General features: G+C 42.6%; 1 protein-coding gene across 2 annotated transcripts in view; it reads left to right on the top strand.

Moving 5' to 3' along the window:
* Bloc1s5 (biogenesis of lysosomal organelles complex 1 subunit 5) overlaps window positions 1–22799 on the top strand; it is a 112766-nt gene that overhangs the window by 10589 nt on the left and 79378 nt on the right. For both annotated transcript variants that reach the window (XM_057787975.1, XM_057787976.1), the window contains exons 3-4: window positions 5471–5600; window positions 14805–14863. In XM_057787975.1, the coding sequence (XP_057643958.1) occupies window positions 5471–5600; window positions 14805–14863 (189 nt within the window). The remainder of the gene's footprint in view (window positions 1–5470; window positions 5601–14804; window positions 14864–22799) is intronic.

Here is a 22799-nt window from a genome sequence, read left to right as displayed (position 1 = left end):
CGTATGTTTAAGGCCATTCTCAGCTACGAAATAAATTCAAGGCTGTCTTGGACTCCATGACGCCGTTTCTCACAGCAGCAGCAGTAATAACAGTGCCGGCTGTGGTGGTTGCTGCTCATAATTCCAGCCCTTCGGGATGGAGGCAGAAGGACCAGGAGTTTAAAATCAGCAACAGCTTCATAGTGAGTTTGTGACCAGCCTGGATTCTGCGAGTCCCTGTCTCAAGAAACAAAAAAGCAAAGGAGAGAGGAAGGGAGGGAAGGAAAGCTAACCCAGAAAAAAATAGAAAAATAAATAACAACAATTAATTTGCTCCAGAGAGTGATTAACCATCATTTATTTGACCGTATCTCAGGGGGATCCTATTACCCTCAAATTTCCCATGGACTGGGAAGAGCCTGTCCCCTGCCTGGAGCTACAGGTCTCTGCTCTCTTCCCTTACCTTTGTTTCTGCATTGAGAGACTAGTCCTCTGACTGATGATAAAGGAGTTAATTTATATAAGAACTGAAGTATTTCCCCTAAACTTGATTCTTCCCAGTTTCAATACCAGCTGGAAACAGCAGCATTAATAGCATAGTTTTTAACTGCCAGTTTATTCTTCCTCCAATCTTGTCTGTGAGAACATGGAGCAAAACTCAAAACTTGGTCAGCCATGAGAACCAAATTGCCAACTTTAAAATATTGTTTCTTGGGATGGAAAAGTCACTCAGGGGTTAACAGCACCTATTGCTCTTCCACAGGACCTGAATTCAGTTCCCACATTGGGTGGCTCACAAGCTTATCCATAATTCCAGCTCCAGCGGATCCAATGCATTCGTTCTTCTGTCCTCTACAGCTAGGTACACGTGTGTGTATATTTGCAGATATACATACATTTTAAAAACACATAGTTTCCAGCTCAGGGTTGTTTGCTTTTGAAAAGCTGTGGAAATGGTGCACATTCAGTACTAACCATCTTAGGAATATTTTGAATTGAATCTTTTCTGTCCAGTGATCTGAGGTCCAGTTCTTTCTTGCCTGTGGGTAGCAGAGGAAGCAATAGCTTGTGATCGGCTGGAAGATTGTTTGAGGAGACAACCTACACTGCAGTGCGTTGTGTTGCTAAGATGTTTGATGAGTTAGAGGGATTATATACACTTTTACTTAGATTTTCAGTCTTCTGCGGATTTAACAGGAGTTAACCCCAACATAATTTGAAAGTGTCTGAGTCATTCAGAAAGTACCACAAAGGGGAACAAGTAGACATACAGAAAGGTATATATTACATGTGTGCTTCTGAGTCTTGGTAAAGATTTTATTTTTAATTATGAGTTTATATGTGTTTGAACAAATGAGTACAGTTCCTGCAGAGGTCGGAAGAGAGCATCCAGTGCCCTGGAGCTGGAATTACAGGGGTTTGAGCTACCCAATATGAGCCCTAGCAATTGAATTTGGATTCTCTCGGAAGAACAGCAAGTAGTCTTAACCACTGAGATGCTTCTCTAGCCCTTCACTGGGTCTTACTCACGAGTGATAAAAGAAACATCTCTGTATCCTATTCTGTTTTAAAATGAATTTAAAACATATGTGTATATGTGTGTGTGTGTGTGTGTGTGTGTGTGAGAGAGAGAGAGAGAGAGAGAGAGAGAGAGAGAGAGAGAGAGAAACACACTGTCTAGACATATCTGTGCATCCAGGTATATGTATTCTTATACTTAAACCAATGGTTAGATACATTAAATATCTAACATGAAAGTATAAAAAAGGGTACATATAATTTTGAAGCCATGTAAATATTTTGTATATTTTAAAATACTGTCAAAAATCAGTCCCTAAAGCCAGGTTACATATAAAGAAGCTCCTGTGTAGTTCTGAGTGGTGACAGTGTTACTTGGACATTCTTACAGGTAACCCTGAGCACAGTGATTTGGCAGCTGTAGAGATGCATGTCTGTAGTCCCCACACTCAGGAAGCAGAAGCCGGAAGATTACGAGGTCCAGGCCAACCTGGGCTACATAGTAAGGTCTTATCTTAGACAAACAGTGATTTGACTGTACATTTATAGAATAATACACCTTCGGAACAAAAAAAATCCTTTTAAAAACATCTTAGTCTTTAGTAATCTTGTTGGTGTTTTAATTTAAGTCAAAGAAAAGGGAACTGAGTATGTTAGTATTTTAGAAACTGGAAAGAAACAGAATATATGAAAGTAATTTGAATTTGGTCAGTATGATCTCAAGATGTAACTTTTCTTTATATAAAAATTGGGTAATTTCCTAGGCCAGTCAGTCATGGTAGCTCATAGCTGTAAACCCAGCACTTGAGAGGCAGAAACAAGAGAATCCAGAGTTCAGGTCCAACCTGTAATACATACTGAGTTCCAGGCTAGCTTAGGCTACAGAGGTTAAACCCTGTCTCAAAAAGCAAACTTGTCTCCTCTGTGTTAGACATGGTAGCCTACCCCATGGCTGTGAGCAGCCTTCCCCCTCCCAATTTTGTCTCTTAATGCCAGCAGTCTTAGAGAGAAGCACCAGTTGAATGAGGACATGAGGTCGTATCAAAGCAAAGAGCCTGATCAGGAAAGCCAAAGCTCACTGAAGCCACCACAGCTGGCTGAACAAAGCTAGAGTGCTACACTACTCAAGTTTGGAAAGCCCGGGTTCCAACTGAGTGTGCAATGACTGAGAAGCTGTGGGTTAAACCTTTGGGATGTGTGTAAACAAAGTCTCCTTCTGATTGTCCTTAAATGCCAGGGAAATGACTTACCACTGTTGCTGCTCTCAATACCCCTGAGATAGTGTCCCTCTGAGCCCAGGCTGGCCTAGAACTGCAGCTGAGGATGTCTTTGAACAGAATCCTCCTGCCTCTGCCTCCCAAATGCTGTGATCACAGGCATGTGCTGCCATGCCCAGTCCAACTTAATTACTTTTTAAATTGACAAATAAGGGAAGGAAGTTGTGTTTTGGTTTTTTGTTTTGCTTTGCTTTGCTTTTCTTATATGACTTGCCCAGAATACTCAAATTGCTGACAAAAAGCAGTCTTCACTTTCAGTATCCCTGTTAGTAAATGAAGATGTCATGCCACCTCCATCCTGTTGCAAGAGTGGACATCCGCCTTTGAAAACTGCATGCAAACAATCAGACAACCCCTGAATCTGATTGCGCATGTACTTCTAACTGCTGACTTACAGGAAAGGGAACAGACAGCAGAAAATGCTAAATTACACCATGGAGAGTCATTCATTAGAACAGTCTGTGGGAAACTGCAGAACAGATGACTCGCTGTTTCTAGTGAATGCCAAGGAAAATGTGATAGAGGAGAAGGCTGTAGACTGAAAACATATTAACCATCTGCAGCATGTGACTCTTATTTATATTTTGGTTCGAGTAAGCTTGGGTGAAAAGAGCATTTATAGAACAAGGGACTGTGAAAACACCACTATTTAGTGATATTAAAGAGTTGCTGCCTTTGTGTGTGTGAGACTTTTATTGTAGCCTTTATTTTAACTTTTAAGATTATCTTTATTTGTGTGCACCTACATTTATGTATGTGCACCATGTGCATGATAGGTACCCACAGAGATCAGAAGAGGATGTTGCATCTTCTGGAACTGGAATTAGAGATGGTTGTGAACCTCCTTTGATTGCTGAAAACTGAACCTCAATCCTCTGGAAGAGCAGTCAGTGCCCTTAGCCATCTCTCTAGCTCTGTATCTTTTATTCTAAGGAAAGGCATATGTTGAAATGTTTACAGTAAAATGGTATACTATCTAGAGTATGCTTCCCAGTGCCCTGGGGGAGATGTGGTGCATGGAGCTTTAGAGAGGAAATGAGTCAGTCTGAGTTGAGCATTGCTAGGGCTTGGCGATAGTGGGGGGCATTATGTCCTTCTCTCTCAACTTTTGTATGAGTTGTAAGTTATTCGTCATAGAACAATGTGTAAAATATAAAAAACTAGCCACAGCTGCTGCATAAGCTCGCTCAGAACCCAACAAAAGCCTCAGCAATGAAACTAATTTGTTATTTTCTTACAATCAAGCTTAGCAACCTTTTTAGTTAACGTTTTGTTTATATTAATTTTAGATCTACAGAACATTTTCAGAGATACTACAGTGTTCTCATGTATCCCTAGCCCATTTTCTCATTCCAGTGTCTTATTTTACCACATTCATAAAAACTGAGAAACAACACTGGCAAATTGCTATTAAGAAAATCTAGAGTGTACTATCCCTTCATCTTCTTTACTTTGTGACAGTTGCTCAGTCATCCATTTTCTTCCCTGACCACCATGGGTCTAAAGTACTGCCCAGGGTTCTGTAGCATGCCTCCCCACCTGCGATTGTCCCATTTTTTTTTTTTCAATAGACTGGGCTTATGGGCTTGGGCAAAGAAAAGTAGCCTTGCATGACATCACATCCCGCTGCTGCCATTAGAAGGCTTTCACTGCACATGAACCTGCCTTGCTTGGCCGAGGGAGCTCTTGCAGCTTCCTCCACTGTGGAGTGAAGTGCTTCGTTTCCCTGTGCTGTTCTTTGGAAGCACATCACTCAGTCTAGCCCACACTCAAGTCAGGTGGGGAAGGTGGTTAAACTTTCCCCAGTGGGATGCTGAGACCACCCCAGGTTCAGTGATTGATTGAAACTCCCAGGACCTGGCATGAGGCTGTGCTGTCACATCAGAAGCAAGGGAGATGCCTGGGAAATGATTTGAGAGAAACCAGACAGAAGCTTCCAAAAGTCCTCACTCCAGGAGTGCTCCAGGAGAGTACAACTCCTCTGCAGCAGCTATAGCAACACTTAGAAATTATAAATGATCCAAAGCCGCCGAGTGGAGAAGCCCAGTGTTGTCTGGCTGGTTGCACAGACACCTGCTGAGCACGGGCCAAGATGACACATACCCGAGGAAGCAGATACCGGCATTAACCACATTCTCAGTACAAGCACTTTAGGCTCACTGGAGCCCGCTTCCACATCCCAGTGCAGAGACCTGTTCCTAGGCAGGTTGCCAGCCTTGAAGGCCGGCACAGGCCGTCTAAGAACAGCCAGCCTTCACTGCTCATTTTTCTACGTGGTAAAATGTCTGTATATCATTATTTTGACTGCCGCTGCTATTTTGAAGAGAAAAATAAAATATGTAGCACATCATAACAGAAGTGATATGACAATAAGAATGATGAAATGAATATTTAAGTCAGAGCAGGGCTCTTTCTACTGAAATGCGTGGCCATGTAGCTCTTTGGTTGATTCTCTAACATCCCCCTCCACACCCCGTTTCTGAACACTGCTATGAAAACATTACCCCTACTGTAGCTTTCGGAGCCTTTTATAATAAAAATGCCTCCAGGTTTTCACCTCTTCTGTCAGAGAATTAAAAGGCGGCATGTGTGTTCCATAGTAATAATGTACTAGTTACGCAAGCTCATCCGGGGTGGAAGTGCAGGAGTGACTGCTGAGACCTGCAGTATACTACTCATTTACCTTTTCTTAATAGGAAAAACGTGGCCTTCGCGAATTGCGAGTTCTTGAGAACTTGAAGAATATGATCGAGGAAACAAATGAGCGCATGCTTCCCAAATGCAGAGAGACAATGAAGGATGGTCTGGAGGAGACCCTGCAGAAACGTAAGTCCAGCTGCTCCTGCAGCCTTGATCTCAGATGCCCCCATGCCCAAGCATATTCTCCTGAGTGTTGTTGCAGAGGGGAGGAGAGTGTTCTTGACTGGGCCTCACCAGAGGGCAGCCCAGCCACAGACAGTGGTTGCCCAGTGTGGTCATGATGTCGTTGCCATTAGTATCCAAAGGAAGATGTGTGTACAATCATTTCACAAGATGAGCTCTTTAGGACAAGAGAAAATTCATGCTTTTTATCTTAAAAAAATTTAAATTTTCTCTCCAAGAAAATATATGATGACCAGGAAATGAGTTTCCTTTTCAAATGGACTTTGAGAACTTTTGGTTGTTTGCCAGAAAAAACAAAAACAAAATCTCCTACATAAATGTTTGTATTTTATCAGTTTCTGCATTAAACAGAGAAGAGGTAACAGAAGAATAATTGTTAGTGTTTTTTAATATTAGACTTTATCATAAAAGAAACTTGTAGCGGGTGTCTGATGTTAAAATTAGGCTTGCAGAATAACATCAAGGCATTTCCTTAGATGTCTACACTAAGAACTTGCAGCTTGTCCACGGAGAGAGAATGACTGAAGCACAAGATGGAGCCAGCCTGTGAGGGAGGGGGACGAAGCCAACCTAACTGTGAGGGAGGGAACAAAGCCAGCCTGTGAGGGAGACAGTAAAGAGCCCTCAGTTAGCAGTACAGTCTCATGAGGGTCATGTGTACTATGAAGTTGAAAATATCCCAAGATCACATTTGATTTCTTCATGTAAAACAGCAGAAAAAAACTTTAAAAAAAATTGACATTAGGCTTTTTCACACTGTTTGTTCTCTGTTCACACTGCTGCACCGCTAACCGACAAACAAGCATTCTAGGTAGTTTGCTGCAAGAGCGGTGGGGGAGTTCCTCTGCACATGTGTACATGGAGGCCAGGGGTCAGCTCGGGGTCATTCCACCTTGCTTCTTAAGAGAGAATCTCTCACTAGGACCTGGGGCTCTCTGAGTAAGCTAGACTAGCTGACTAGTCTAGTGTCTGCCTCCCCAGTGCTGAGAATACAGGTGTGCCCCACTGTGCCTGGCTTTTCTATGTGGACACTGAGGATCAACCAGTTCTTCATCTTGTGTGTGCTTTACCAGCTGAGCCCTCCCCCTCCCATGGTTACTGTCAGTTGGAATGCTCAGACAGGAATTGAGAAGAACTCTGACACGGGAACTCTAAAGCTGTTGAATAAGACACAGTGAGAAACGATGGGCAGTTGTGTGACTGGTTTTCTCTTTAGACTGAAGTTATTCTGCTCTCGGTCCTTCCTAATGATGTCAGAAAGTTTTACCAGTAATTTAGAATCTGAACCAAAAGTAGGTTTCCTTGACTGGAAGCATCACATCCTAGTGATAAGGGATCTGGCCTCTGAAGTATTCTGGGGCATAATGTTAGTGTGAGAAACTTGACTGTGGCCATGAAGCTCTTCTCCGCTAGCCACGGGTGAAGCTCTTCTCCGCTAGCCACGGGAGAAGCTCTTCTCCACTAGCCACAGGTGAAGCTCTTCTCCGCTGGCCACGGGTGAAGCTCTTCTCCGCTGGCCATGGGAGAAGCTCTTCTCCGCTGGCCACCGGAGAAGCTGTGGTAGAAGGACTCTAGCATTGGGGTTTTCTTAGGCCGAGTTTGCTAAGTCTCGTGGCTCTAATGGAAATAATGTTGTACCTGCAAACTGGATAGTTTTAAAAATTAACCTGGGTCCAGCTGTCATCCCCCTAGCAGAGTTATTTTGTAAAGCTTGATGTTTTAACCCCGTGCTACCATGCTTCTTTTCACTTTTGTAAAATCATTAAAACAAGCTTCCATGTGGAATATTTTCTCATCTAAATAGAGCATCAAGAGTGGTAGGTGTGTACTTCTGTGCCTGTCCTTAGAACCATCTTCATCTCCTGGAACTCATGGTTGAAACCCTACAGATGCAGACCTTGCTCACTTGGGCAGAGTGTCCTAGGGCTGGGTAAGCTCTGTCTGTGCTCATCAGAAACCACAAAAAGGCATAAGAAGGCACCTCCTAAGGGAAGAACATCTAGCCATCCTGTTCTGAAGACACAAGTGTCTGTGTCCTGCTTATCAATTATTTAATAAGCTTCTGAATTTCAGCAGGTTTTCAAGTAAGGACAGGAAGCCTACAGATTCCCTACTCATATAGCCAGACGTGGCCACACTATGGGAATGTTCCCTCACCCATCTCCTCTTCTGAAGCATGATGACTTTATATTATTTAAAAGCAAAAGGTATTATTAATAAGACAAAAAGAAAACCAGGCATGGTGGCTTATACCTGTAACCTTAGCATTTGGGAGCTTGAGACAGGAGAGTTGCTAGAAATTTGAAGCAAGCTTGTGGCACATAGTGAGCCTAATCTAAAAGTCAGACCCTGTTTAAAAAAAGAGAGAGAGACAGAGAGAAAGAAAGGGTGGGAGAGTAAGATAAAAAATTCATTTTCTTTGGTTTTGAGGCCTGAGCCCAGGGTCTCACGTGCTGTGGATGTACTTACTGCTGCTTGTACAACCAGCAAGAAAGCTTTAAATGAAAGGAAGAATGTAATATATTATAGTAAGTAGTTGCATAAATAACATTGCTTCTTAACTGTGGTGAACTTGATTCCAGCTGTCTCCATGTATAGCAGAATGGAGAGTGGCTTGATGAGTGACAGCTGGATGATTAAAGAGAAGAAATTGGGGTTACAGATGAGGGGGACATTTGATAGGAATGGGCTGCATAATTTTCAAGTTAAAGTTTTAAAAATTCATTTACATTTTAACAGATCAAAAAATGAGATTAAAACCAAAGGTAATAACTGAAGACAAATGCTTTTGCAGGACAGGCAGACGTTACTGGAAGCTTGTGCTAGGGAGAGTAATGATGTGAAGCCTTTAGAAGGTGCACCCACGTTCTTCTCCCTGTTTGTGTTGTCTTAGCTATTTGCCTCTCCGGGAAAGATGACAACTGTTCTTGCGTACACTACCCAGTCCCTGTTTGTTTTGATTTTATTTGGTTTTGGTTTAGAGACAGGGCTCTCCCATATAGCCCAAATTGTCCTCAAAACTGTGGCAATCCTCCTGTCCCAGCCTCCTGAGAGCTGGGTTTACCCTTGTGTGCACCATGCCAGGACCCTTTCTTTTTCTGCCTTATTTATTGCATCTGATGCTGCTGCCGAGCTCACGCATTTCTTTAGCTTTGCAGTCTCATTTTCTGTTTCATTGCTTTTTATCATCACATTTGTCTCTTACTAAAACAATGTTCTTTAGGTAGCAAGGCAAACCATAGGGGTGCTGTTGCTTTCCCTGCTGGTTTTAAGAAGAGGCATCTTGCCTTGCTTGTCTCATATTCTGCTCTTTTCTCACTTTCAGTTATATTCCTACAAATTAAAGCAATCTTAAAGTTCTAAAATTTTCTTGAACTTGTTTTCTCAAACTAAATTTTTATAGGTGAGTTGGTTAGGGTGTATTTTGGAGTCTCAGTATTTACTAGAACTTGCTATGTAGCCCAAGCTAGCCTCAGATTCTTTATCCTCTTGCCTACCCTCCTGAGTGCTGGGATTATAGGTTTGGGTCACCACTCCCATCACTAAAATACTAATACTCTTGGGCTTCACTCATTGGAATCTTCACCAGCCTTTGGTTTTGTTTTGCTTTTGAGACAGGATTTGGGTATGTAGCCCAGGGTAGTTTGCACTCATGGTAATCCTTCCTCCTCAACCTCCTGACTTCTGTTGTTACAGGTTATGTCAACTATCCTAATATAATAAAAAAGTGTTTATTATCATTTCTACTTCATTGTTGAAGAAACTAAAATATATAGTGGTTTAATGTTCGTGGCTTCTCCCATGATCACAGGAAGAGCTGCTGTGCAAAACAAGCTCTTCGGACACCAATACTCAAATTTAGCTTCAGGATGCCACTTTGTAAAACATTTCTTCAGGATTTCATACAGCCCAGACTGGCCTTGAACTCCCTGTATAGCTAAGGATGCCCTTGAACTTGTGATCCTCCTGCCTTCACCTCCTGCATGGTAGGACGACCAGCCTGTACGTCATGAGTGCTGCGGATGGGCGGGTGGATCCAGGGCTGTATGTGCTACACTAGCGCTCTGCCAGCTGAGTTCCACCTCCAGGCTTTCGGGATGTGCATCTTCTACTGGGTCATCACTCTCGGGCTTCTTCCTCCAACACAGTTCTCTCCCTCAGTCTACTTCAGCAGTTCTTATTTACAGCCAACTTTAATTTTTTAAAAATATTTGTTTAGTGTGTGTGTATGTGTGTGTGTGTGCATGTGTACCACCAACTTGTATGTGTGTGCACTATGTGTGTGTAGGAGCTTTCAGAGCCAGAAGAGGGCATTGGAACTGGAGTTAAAGGTGATTGTGAGTCATTCTGTTGGTGCTGGGAACCGACCCCAGGTGGTCTATAAGAACAGCAAGTGCACTTAACTGTGGTGCCATCTCCGAGCCCTGTGGCTGACACCACTGGGGTGCCTCTGTGTCTTCTCGGTCATAATCACAGTTTCAGGTGTCTTTTGTATTCCACTCTGTGATGGCATGCTCAGCACGGACCACTCACCTGCATGCCAAACTCCTGTATCCTAGTCTAAGGGCTCAAACAGGCACTTCTGTGTAACGTAACTGGGGCCAGACTTCTCTTCCCAGCTGCATTCTGCTTTCAGAGTTGGCATCACCACTCACCTAGCTAAAAGCCTTGTCCACACCTCCCTCTTACTCCTCCTTTCTCTCTTGCCTGCCTCCTCTTTCCCTTCCACTACCTATCTCTCTAGTCTCTTCACTATTCCCCTCCTTCCTCTGTCCCTTCTTCCTTCCTGCTCTGCCCTTACCTCATGTTTATCATTGCCGATCTCATAGCTTTAAATGTTCTCTGTATGCTAATCAATGTCCTACTTGTTTTCAGCCTGGTCTACAGCCCTCTTCCCTCCCTTGAGAATCCAGAGTCTGTGCTCAGATGTCTGTGAGCATCTCAGTGCAGCCCGTCCACAGCAACCTTCAGACTGGCTCAGCTTTGGGAGTATAAAAGAACATCCTGCCCACCACTCTGGCTGCTCCCACCGTGGTGTAAGCCACTGCCATCCCTCTCATGGGTCCTTCAAGTAGCTTCATGACTCATCTTTGCTTCTCTTTCCTCCCTGTAGGCTGCTCTCCACATAGGATATGTCAGGTTTGGTCATTACTGTGTCAAAATCTTCTCACCTTCTGTAGAATAAAAGTGAAATTCTCTAATAGTCTGGAGGCTTCTGCATTGATCCCCTACTCTTACTTCATACCCTGCCATTTTCTTTTTCTCTTGCTGTGCTCTGGCCATACTGACCTCCTCACTCTTTCTAATATGCCAAGCACACTCCCACCACAGGGCCTTGCACTTCCTGCTCCCCCTAGAACATTCCCTCAGGTTTCCTGCAAGTCTCTGCTCAGACATCAACTGTAAGAGCTTTCTTGGCCTCCCTAACATCACCCATACCCCTCCTTTTGGCATTGCTACACTCTCTGCCTTGCATTTTAATCTATACATCTGCTACCACCTGACATGCTAAATACTTATCTGTGTATTGCCCCATCTTCTGTACTAAAACAGAAATCCATGTGCTCAGGGACTTCCGCCATTGTCTATCACCCAATCAGTGTTTAGCACCTTCTTGCTGATCTCTAATTACCCATTTGAAAACAGTGGCTGAGAGCACAGCTGTCATCTGTTCTAATGCTAGTCTGAGATATTGCTGCTGTGTGGTGTTGAAGCTCACACATAGACATAACGATAACATTTGTTTCCCTCTTATATGAGACAGATTAAGACATTGCTAGCTAAGTGCAGCATAGTAATTCTGTAAGGGTATTAATCTCCTTCAGTAACCTTTTGTAAATTGAAAGCATTTACCCTGTGTAGCAAGTTTGCCAGCCCTGTAGCACAGCATGCAGGAGGCAGGCTAAAGCAAGAGCATCAGGAATTCAAGGTCATCCCTGGCTATATAGTGAGAATGAGGGCGACCTTGGCTACTTGAGACCCTATCTCAGGTGGGGCCACTTGGAAAGTTACTGTTATTTTTCACAAGTCAGTACAGCTTCCTGGCACAGCTAGCCAAAGAGAGTGCTTCCTACTGAAGGGTGTAGCTAGAAACTGATATGAAATGAGGAGAAGCCCCTATGAAATGGGTCTTCTCATGTTCTCACTGACCATGAAGGAAGGGAATGTTTAGAGTAGTCAGGTGGTTGTTTTATTTAGATTTTAGAAAGACAGATTGCATAAGTTTAGAAAAGCCTTTTCTGAGCTTGAGATGGCTCAGTGGGGAAAGACACTTGCTGGCAACCTGAGTTCAATCCCTAGAACCCACATAGTAGTCTCAGAGAAACAGCTACAGAGTTGTCCTTTGGCCTGTCGGGGCTCACATGCCTGCACATATGTACAAAATGAAATTTAAAAAAACAAAGGCCTTTTCTGTTTTGTCTCTAAGTGGCTGGAATGTGAATAACTTCACAGGGAATCAAGTTCTGAACCCAAATGTTCTTTCCAAATATGGAGACAGTTCTGTAGAGGAACAGAGTTGTAGGCTTGTCATGCATCTGAAGGAAGTTTTTAAAGTCTGTGGCAATCCACAGGTAATTGTAGTCTTCACTGCCTCATCAAGGAAACTTCCTACAATAGAGATAGAGACTACCACAGAAAATCACAGCCAATCAAATTGCAGATCTGTAGAGCCTAGTCCCATTGGATACATCTATACAACACTTCTGAACCGAAAGGTCAGGAAACATTGAAGAAAAAGGGGCAGAAAGACTGTAAGAGCCAGGGGATCAGGGAGTTTGCTATGAGACTATGTCTTCTAGTAATGTCAAAAGCTGCACCAGTAATGTCTCATCAGCATGACTGCCTATACATGAACTGAACATGGACACACCAGTAGACATGCCAAAGTTAATGGGGAACAGCCCACAAGGCTTCAACTGTACACAAAGAACAAAGGCAGCTAAGGGACACTGAGAGTGGGAGAAACAGCCTTTCCAGAGAAGAGCACACCAGTTGATTATTCAATACTAAATGGTCAGCCCTGAAAACATACATATAACTAACATTATACATATACAGATTGTGTAGATTATATTTAGGAATATATATGTATGTATGTATCTATCTATATATGGCTATAGATAGATGCCTGTAAAAACAATGGACAAAGAGGCTATGGATTTGGAAGAGAACAAAGGGTGTGTGTGGGAGATTTGGAGGGAGGAAAGGGGAGGGGAGAATGATGTAAGTATAGTCTGGGGGAGGGGCCGTGACAGGGGACAGCAAAAGTGGCATGGTCCACAACTTTTCTTTTAAATTGCACTCAGAGTGTTCCAGAAATACAAAGAATACAGAAAATCAGATTTTTAAGTTCCGTTCATAGAGCCAGGAAGGAAAAAAGACAAACAGGAAATGATAGTACCATACTTAGGAACGATGATATCATACTCACTGCCACAGAAAGAAGGCGGATCTAATCAGCGCCTCTCATTTTGTTTTCATATTTTTTGTTAAGAAAAAAAAACCTGGGAAGCTAATCCTCAGTCCTAAGATGTCACCCGTGATCTAGCAAAGTTTGTTACTAGTCACTGGTGATGCAGCTTCTGAACATGAGGGGAGGTGGAGGTCACAGACTTCTGAAGGAGTCACAGCCCTGCCCTGGCGTGGGCGTGTGTCCTGATCTGATCGGGCCTGGGCACGGGAAGGAAGGCAGACAGTAGGTGGCTTCCAGCTGCAGCAGCTGTAAGAAGGCGACCCTGTAGGGCTGTGCTTCTGCTGAAGGTATTTCACAACTAAAAACACTTTGATTATTGGAAAGGGAGGGCAGCACAGAGAGTAAGGTGCTCAGCCTGCCATCCCTGCTGCTGTGCGAAGAACTGCTCTTTTGTTCTTGTTTGTCCTTCAGAGCCAGGGCCTTTCCTGGCTCTGGAACTCACTCTGTAGACCAGACTGTCCTACAGGTCTCTCATTAAACCTGGGTCTTGGCGTTTTGGCTCGACTGTCTCTGCCCTCAGTACTTGATTCTTATTAATAAAATGTAATATCAGGCATGTTTACTGTGCTTTCTGGTGAATGAACATATCTATCCTCATTTGTAAAATGACACAAGAGACTTGCAGGAAAATTGAGAAGAAAATGTTAAGAATATTTTCCTAACATGAGCTCTCTGCCGACACAAATTCCCAATCAAGCCAAATCAAAACAAGCCAAATTAAGAAATATCCAGGTTTAATGGGAGTTTCTGCGCTCTTGGGTGGCCTCGAGGGGCCGCAAATGCAACCACTGGTAGGAAGAAAAAGAGACCATGTGTTTTGGGAGTTCACTTAAATACTCTTGGGAGTGGTCCTGACCTCCCGCCCCCCCACCCCACCCCCAAAGCGGTTAGGACCTGGCCTGCTGGGATTTGGAGTCCAGAGTGCTAACTCTCAGGGTCAGGGGGCTAGGATAGATGCAAGGGGCTGGGGCCTAAGCTCCCAACTTAACAGAAAAATGTTCCAGGACAGTAGCAGTGAAGAAGCCCTGTGGTGGGAGTATGCTTGGCATATTGAAGAAGAGTGAAGAGGTTGGTGTGGCCAGAACAAATATTTGGTTGCAAAGGCAGGACTTGTAAGATGAGGAGCTGGGGGCAGGGTGTACAGCAAGAGCAGAGCCTGGCATGTTAGCAGGCTCTGCAGTGTGTGTGGAATCAGTGGACAAGCAAAAAGACACACAACCAGTCACGACTGCCCAAGGATTCGAGGAACTCGGGGATTCCTATCAGTCTGGGAGTGGTTTTGTAATATTGTATGACCAGAGTCTTTCCTGAGACCCGCCACATGAGGTGTGGTTTCCACTTGTGCCATCACAACAGCACTCTGAAAATTTTAGATTTGAGAGCATTTTGAATTTATGGGTGCTCACTGTTTATTAGAATTTTGGTTCTTAATGAATGGAAATGATCCTATGTATTTTCAAGCTGAGGAGAGGTGGATGTTGTAGCAGCATCCGGGGTGAGCTACAAGACAGGAAATGCGGGAAGAGGGAGCGGAAAGCTCTGGAGGATGTGCAGCTGTCAAGCCTTGCTTGTGAGAGAACAGCCCCATAAATCAGAACAAAAGGAGGAGCAGAGGGACTCAGACTGTAAAGGCTTAAATTGCCATTGAAACCCCACTGTCTGTTTTATTTCAGTGCAAGCAGCCAACGACTCCATCTGCAGACTCCAACAGAGAGAACAGGAACGAGAAAAGGTAAAAATAGGTAACTTGAGCAAAGAGCATATAATTCTTGACATCTGTTATTTTATTAGCATTTATTTTCAGTCCAAGAGTTCTCTAAGTTCATTTTCTGACATTTCTGATATGCTGACATTTTAAAAAACAACTTAAGGATGGGGCTGGAGAGATGGCTCAGCACTGGCTGCTCTTCCACCAGACTGGCTCACAATTATAGGTAACTCTGGTCCCTGGGGGCCCAGTGCCCTCTTCTGGCCTTCTCGGGCACTGCATTCACATGATGCACAAATACATGTCCACATAAAACAACTCATACGCTAACAACTATACAGGGGGAAAAGATGTAAAGATGGCTAAAACACTAAGATGTGTTGGAAACATGGTGGTGCCATCATCATCTTCTTTTTAAATGTTTATTTGTGTATGTTGAAGGGTATGCAGGCACTTCTCTGGGCATTTGTGCTTCTGGAGGCCAGAGATGGACATCTGGTATCTTCTTCAATTCCTTGTGCCCAGAAAGGGTCTCGTTGATCTTGGGCTCATCAGCTGAATGACAGAATAGTGCTGAGTGAAGTGGAGGCAAGGACTGGAGTGGATATGCCGGGGGGTGGACATATCCTCTAGAAACAGTTAATCCTGTTCTTTACCAGCTGCCACCAGGAGATAAACACTTATTTGTTATGATTAAGGCAATTTATAGACTCAGGGACCCAAAATCCAGGAGTCATAAACCACAAATACTAATAGAAAGTAGGCCAAAGGCTGTGCTATAGTCAAGTTACTGGAGCCTTGTGTGACCTTAGCGAAAGGAATGCTTAGGAAGTCATGGCCGTCCACGCCCAACCTGACTGGCAAGTAAGAATCCAGTTGCTGGTGGGTAGAGGACGGCTGTTAGAGGGTAAGGAAGATGACATAAGGAAAGACAAAAGATGGAAGAAACTAGTGTCCAGCCAAGGTGGACATCCAGGTGACAGCTCTGGGGAGAGTGGAGGGTCCTGAGTCCTGTGCTGCACACTTTGTTACTGGGGCACAGGGGCATTTTTGTTTTTGAGAAACAAAATATCTGGGAGAATTCCGGCTGCACATTTTGTTTGTTTTGAGACAGAATCTAATATATATTACCCAAGCTGGTCCTATGCTTGCTGTGTAGCAAAGGATAGCCTTAAACTCCTGATCTTCCTGCCTGTAGTTCCCACGTTCTGTGGTTTAGACTTCTGCACTGTGCCTGGCTTTAAAAATTAATATTTTTGAATATACTGAAATGCTGTTTCACCAAGAATTAGTATAGAGTCAGTGGGCCTTGCATTTATAAGGAGCTACTCTGATTATTCCCCTCAGATAGTTTAGTAAGTTAGCACTCTTGAAGTAATGAAAGAGGTGCATTTTCACAGACTAGCAGCAAGTGAAAAGTCCTTACATTCTTACTGAGATTTTAATCTAAGTCCTAATTTTTTTCAGTATTATACTTACCTAATTATCAGAGCATTGGAAGTGTATGGCTGCAGGTCCTTAAAGTTGCTTGTTTCATTTTTACTGCCACCCCACTTCCTCATGAAAGTCTGACAAAGCCGAGGTTTTAGTAGATATGTGTACACTCACACACACACACACACACACACACATACACGCACATGCACACTTTTGTCATAAGGGTGAAGCTTAGCTCCTTGGACAGCGAGTGTGTACAGATGAAAAATGACCTCTTTTTGCACTTTCCTGCCTGATGTTAGTTGTTGCCTTGGGTTATCCTGTTGGCCACGTTTTATGTATTTGAAAGGCTCTAAAACAAAGAAAGATGGGAGTAGTAATGGAATAAAATAGGCTGTTGCCATTAATCAGTAATTCTTTTATGTTAAGACAATTTGTGGAATTCTGTGGGAAGTAAATTGATAAGCATCGTTTGTCCAGATCACATTTCCCACAATTGATATCTAAAAGTACATTCAAAAGAACAATATATGCGCATTCTGCAGTTGTCTAGCATGTCTTAAGAACTACCCTAATACAGAGTTGTATTCCGGGCACTGACAGAATAGTGAAATAAATACAGTTGGCTCATGAAATCCACTTGCTCTCACCAGCAGGCCATGGAGAGGTGAGGTGGCCGGGAATGGCTGTCAGAGCGTAAACTTGGTCCGTGTACACACATCCACTTTGGCAGCCCTGGCTAGCCACCCCAGTGAGCTTCTGTTTCATCTCGACCACAGACATTTACTAACTTTAGCTAGCTTCCTTTACGATATTGTCAAGAGAGCAGTGACATTACATGATGCCTCGTTCTTGATTAAATTTGAAAATAACCATTGTTCTTGATAGAATTAGAAAATACAAAGTAACATGAGTACATATTGCTCCATGTAAAATAGCTTTAATAGTTTTTATAGTGATACTTCTTTCTGAAGTCATTTCCTCTGTGCCCATGTAAAGCTTGTGTAAATGCAACATCATGTGTATTACTGACAGATATTCCAAACCTTCCTGATGCAGGATCTCACCAGAACCCCTCAGGCTGGCCTCTGAGTACTAGGATTATAGATAGGTCTTACCTGCCATGTTGGCTTCCAAAAGACCTTCCCAACCTCAGTTGACCTGTTAAGAATTTTCCCTTAGTAGAGTTCCTCAGCCTTGGTGCTGCTGGCACTGTAGACCACAAGCATGATGGGGTCTCCATGGCGCTTTCCTTGGCATTGGCCTTTGCCCTCTAGTTGCCATAGCATCTCTCTTTCATCCTGTGTCCCCATGCCAAACAACTCTTAAAGATGACAAGAACTACTGACTTAAACTAATACATGCAAAAATGTTTCTCCTGTGTGACCAGGCTTTATTCATAGACTTGGTTTTAGATATACATTAGTTTCAGGATCATTTTCTACTTAAATGTCTCTAATGTGGTACTGTCATAAGCCAATTTATTATTACTCTTACTTCCAAGTAGATAAAGATGATATCATTATAGCTATTCACTTTGGCTGCACAGATGTAGCCCACTGACTAATTTTCCAAGCCATGAAACTCAGTACTTGTTAACACTAATTCATCATCTACTCCATGCCTGGCATCCAGCATTCTACTTTCTGTCTTTATGAGTTATATCATAATAAAAGTGTACTCAGGTGGTCCTTGAACTCACTATATAGTTGAGTGTGGTCTCAAACTTGATGTGTAGCAGAGGATGACCTTGAACTTTTTACCTTCTGCTTCTACCTCCTGAGTGTTAGAATTTCAGGTACCTGTCTCCAGTCCAGGTTTGTTTGGTTTTTGTTTGTTTGTTTTGGGGTTTTTTTTTTGTTGTTGTTATTTGGTTTGGATTTTGGTGATGCTGGAGATTAAACCCATGATCTTATGCATGCCAGACAAGCACTCTAACCAACTGAACTATATCCCTAGCTCAAGATGACTTATTTCTTGAGTTGGTTTTCAAGGCTTGTTCACATAATAGTATGCTGCCGAAGTTTTGTCCTTTTAAAGGATGGATGGTTATACAATTATGCATATATAACTATATGTGTATATCCACACACTACATTTGTGTGCATACATGTACACACACTCACACTACACTTGAAGAATCTGTATCTTTCTGTGAACACCTGGGTAAACCCTTGGCTGCCCTAATAATACTGCCATTGACATGGGTAGGTTTACAGTATTATTCATGCCCTTCCCTTTACTTCTTTAAGGCAAATATTCCAAAGTGGAATTCTGAATTATATGGCAATTCTATATCTCTTTTTTGAGACGCAAATCTAATATTAATGTTTAGCTATAATTACCACAAATCTTAAGTTTTTATATTTAAGCACAGTATTTTACGACTTTGGTTGCCTTTAAAAACCTATATTCCATGTTCTTGTCTTTTTTGAAGTATATCATGTTTTAGGTCTATCTTCTATAAAATTGAGTATTATTTAAAATGCAAAAGTTTAGGTGACTGTAGTATTTACCGTAGCAGAAGATGGAGAGGTAAATACTGTGCCATGTTCTATTCCAGATTCCCTGGGGTCCTGTGTTGGAGTGTTCACTCCTCTCTGCCCCTGTGCTATAGTGTTTCCTCCTACCCCATTGACGAACCCCTCCCTCTTCTGGCGCTGTCTCAGACACCAGTGTCTGGTTGGAATGTGTGAAATGTTGGATGCTTATGCCCAGTGTCTTCTGAAAATGGCAGTATTTTTAGCTACACCTTACAGGTTTTTTTTTCTCTAGCTTGCAAGTGTGCACTTACAGAATTGTCAGCACATGAGCATATAGCTAATGTATTTAAAGCAGGAGATTAGGCAGGAGCTAAGTGGAGTGACTTCAGGAACTCCTTGGTAGGAAAGCCACAAAAGATCTTCATTTGGGTTGGGAACTGTCAGTTTTCAACTTAATGGTCACCTGGGCCTTGAGTTCAAGGAATGATCTGACGGATAGCAGAATGCTAGTTGGGTATGTGTATGTCTTTAGTCACAGTATTCTGCACTACAGAACAGAGGTCCTTGGGGCTGGGGAAGTGGTTCAGGATTGAAGAGGCATACCACTTTTGGACTGGGGAGGGTACTCAGTGGTAAGGAGCCCCCCGCCTCCAGAGGACCTGAGTTTAAGTTTCAGCACTCACTTCAGGCAGCTCGGACCTGCTTGTCACTTCAGCTCCAGGAATCCAGCACCTCTTTCTGTCTCCAGGGGACCCACACACACGTAACATCTACTCAGACACACACATACATATAAATATAAATAAATAAAAAATCAAAAAGACAGAACACATATTGCTCTTACAGAGGAGCAGAGTTCAGTTCCCATCATGACACAGTGCCGCTCACAACCTCCTCTACCTCCAGCTCCACTGACTGCACATGCACACACCTTCTTTCCTTTACGACTAGAAATGCTCATCTTTGATCTTTATGCTGGCCTTCCTAAGAATCTTTTCGAGCAGCCATCTGGTCAACAGTGACTACGTCAGGTGCGATGAATTGAACACAAAGGTGGGAGGACTGTGGTTGTGCCCGAGACACCTGTGTTGTCTGAGTTATTACAAAACCCTATGGCTTAAAATTGAAAACTATGGTATTAAAATTAAGAAACACACTTTTAGCTGGCTGGGGGATAAACATTGGTGTGGTATGCTTTTTAGAAGCTTATTGTGACTTATATAATAATATTTATCTTTTATTAAGTTCCTCAGGCACTAAGCTAGGAACTTGGCAGACATTGCCTCCAGTATTCATAAACTTTATTTATGAACACAAAGTATAATTTTCTTCAGTTCTTTAGGCCAAAGAAACTTTTACCTTGCGCAGTGTCTTGATGTTGGTGGTGGGGGATCCTGAATTTTAAATGAAGCTGTCGTGCCTCCTCCCAGGTCTGTATTTCTCTCTGTTGAGCTGCACTGACTTGGATGTTGTCTGGCAGGAGGGCAGCCCAGGCAGCTTCCTTATGGAACACATCAAAAGGCCAGCTAAGCCAGTGATTGCTTTTCAGTTACAAAGAAAGGAGAAAACTGACATCTGAGCATGTGTGTTACTATTCCCTGTATTTATTAAAAAGAAGAATTCAGACTGACAAGGGGGCACACAATAAATAAATCAAGTTGAACAGGTTTCATTTTCATGAAGTGTGTTTATGTTATCTCTTCTTAGTATTTTTTAGACTGTCACGGTTTTTGTAGTTTTGTTTTCTTTTTACAAAAATTTCTTCAAGCTAATGTCATAAACTCCTCCTATTTTGTTCAGTTTTTAGAGAATTCCAACCTGTAAGATTAACAGCTTAAAACAATAAAGTATTAAAATGGTTGTTTAAATTATTTCTCAAATCTCTTGGAGTAGCACCCTCATGTGGCCCTCCCTTTCCACTCTCTACTGCCTGTTCGCATCCTAATGCACCGTGCAGCGTATTTTTAGGGGAACATGGAACTAAAACCACATCTTCAGACTCATTTAATTCCCACTTAAAGACTTCAGGTTCTTGACAACATTGGACAACTTGGCAGAAAACCTATAGCCAGAGCTTTTTTACAGAGGTTAGCAGCCTCTGTAAAACCGCCTTTCCCGAGACCTGGTATGCAGCCCTTGGTAGGAAAGGCATGGGTCTCCGTGACCGTGACTCAGCAGCCCAGCTATTAGATAAGGGACAGTGGAGGGACAAGGGTCTTTCCTTAAGCCTTCGTTCATTTGTCTGAAAATGAGATAGTATGGTTTACAAGAGGCAATTTTAGAAGTGGGTAAGTTTTGCCAAGCGACTAGTTCTGGGGTTCATTTCATAGGCACTGAGAATGTACTGGCCTTTGTAGAGGCCCCAGAAAGTATAAACTGTCAGAAACAGTCACCATTCTTCTAGTAATGGTGCTGTCATTCAAGGTCAAAGTCTGTTCTCTGACACCTTTTTTTCAATTTTTAAAATTTTAAAGTAAAATATAGTTACATCATTTCCTCCAATCCTTCCTAGGCACCCCCTCATTCCCTGTTAAATTCATGGCTTCTTTTTCCGATATATACATGTAAATAAATAAATGCAACCTGCTGGATCTATTGAGTGTTAATAGTTTCAGGGTTGACTGCTTGGTATTGAACAACCAATTAGGGAGCTCATCCTTGGAAAGTCTAATTCTCCTACTCTCAGCTTTTGTTGCCTATAGTTCTTTGTCTGGGGCCGAGGCATCATGAGTTTTTTCCCCTTCCATGTTAGCATGTCAACTGGTATTATCTTGTTTGGGTCTTGTTTAGATAGTCATATTATTGAGATTTCATGTGTGTAGTTTCCTTGTTGTTTCTAGGAGATATAGTTCCACAGCAGACTTTCTGGTCCTCTGACTCTTAACAATTTTCCCACCTCCTCTTCTAAGATGTTCTCTGAGTCTTAAGGTAGAGGTAGTACTGTAGATGTATTAATTGGGGTTGGGTACCCTGTGGTCAGTTGTTCTCTGCATTTTGACCAGTGGTATTCTGTAATAGTTCTCATCTGCTGCAAAGAGAGCTTCTTTGGTCAGGAGTAAGAGCTACACTTGCCTGAGGGCATAAGGATAAGTTAGACTGCTGTTGGTTACAGCCAAGATGTGAGTGCTGCTATTGCACCTTAAGGTTGTCTTCCACGTTAATCATTGATGTGATCCATAGGCATCAGATGCTTTCCTCTTTGGACAGCTTACATAGTACATCAGGGAGACTCAAGTCTCCCAAGTCCTATCTGACATATGTAGCATCTTCAGCAATTCAGATTTACCTTCAAGCTCTGGGAAGCAACTATGGACAACAGCAGTAGCCTGTATTATTTGGGGAATCTCTTGGACCCTTTGGAATTGGTATTCAGGAATCTAGAAGGACTTCATGTTCTGTATAGATTCTGGTGGTTTGTTTCATAGACGGAGTCCAAATCCCTTTTTTTTCTTTTTACAATATTATATCTGTATTTTATGATACTCAAAAGAAAGCAAACCTTTGTAGTTACAGAAATGAACACCATCCTGAAAACAACTTAGATATTTGACATGAGGTGGTGATCACTTTAAAACTAGACTGAACCTTGAGATGTCTTGAAATCTCCTACAGTGACTGCTAACATGTGATTCTTTTTAATGTATCAGAAAATGTAAGACAGAAAATTTAACTTCTTGCAGTGATACTTCAATATGTATTTTTTTAGACTTGATTAAAACTATATGTAGTTGCTAGGCATCGTGGCGCACACCTTTAATCCCAGCACTTGGAGACAGGTAGGTGAGTCTCTGAGTTTGAGGCCAGCCTGGTTTACAAAATGAGCTCTGGGACAACCAGAGATGTTACACAAAAAAAACCCTGTCTCAAAAAACCAAAAACCAAACCAAAACAAACAAACAAAAAAAACTATCTATAGTTAATGAGAACCTTGAAAGAAATAAAAGGGTGAAGATGACTTGAATTTTTGTCATTTATGATGCTAGAAGCCCTGGAGACAGCTGGTGGTGGAGCACCAGCCCAGGGATCTCTAGGCTCTGGGT

Source organism: Chionomys nivalis, chromosome 13 (assembly GCF_950005125.1).
Source record: "Chionomys nivalis chromosome 13, mChiNiv1.1, whole genome shotgun sequence".
Taxonomy (NCBI): Eukaryota; Metazoa; Chordata; class Mammalia; order Rodentia; family Cricetidae; genus Chionomys; species Chionomys nivalis.
The sequence above is the reverse complement of the archived record's forward strand: the minus strand, read 5'-3'. Positions and strand labels throughout refer to the sequence as shown.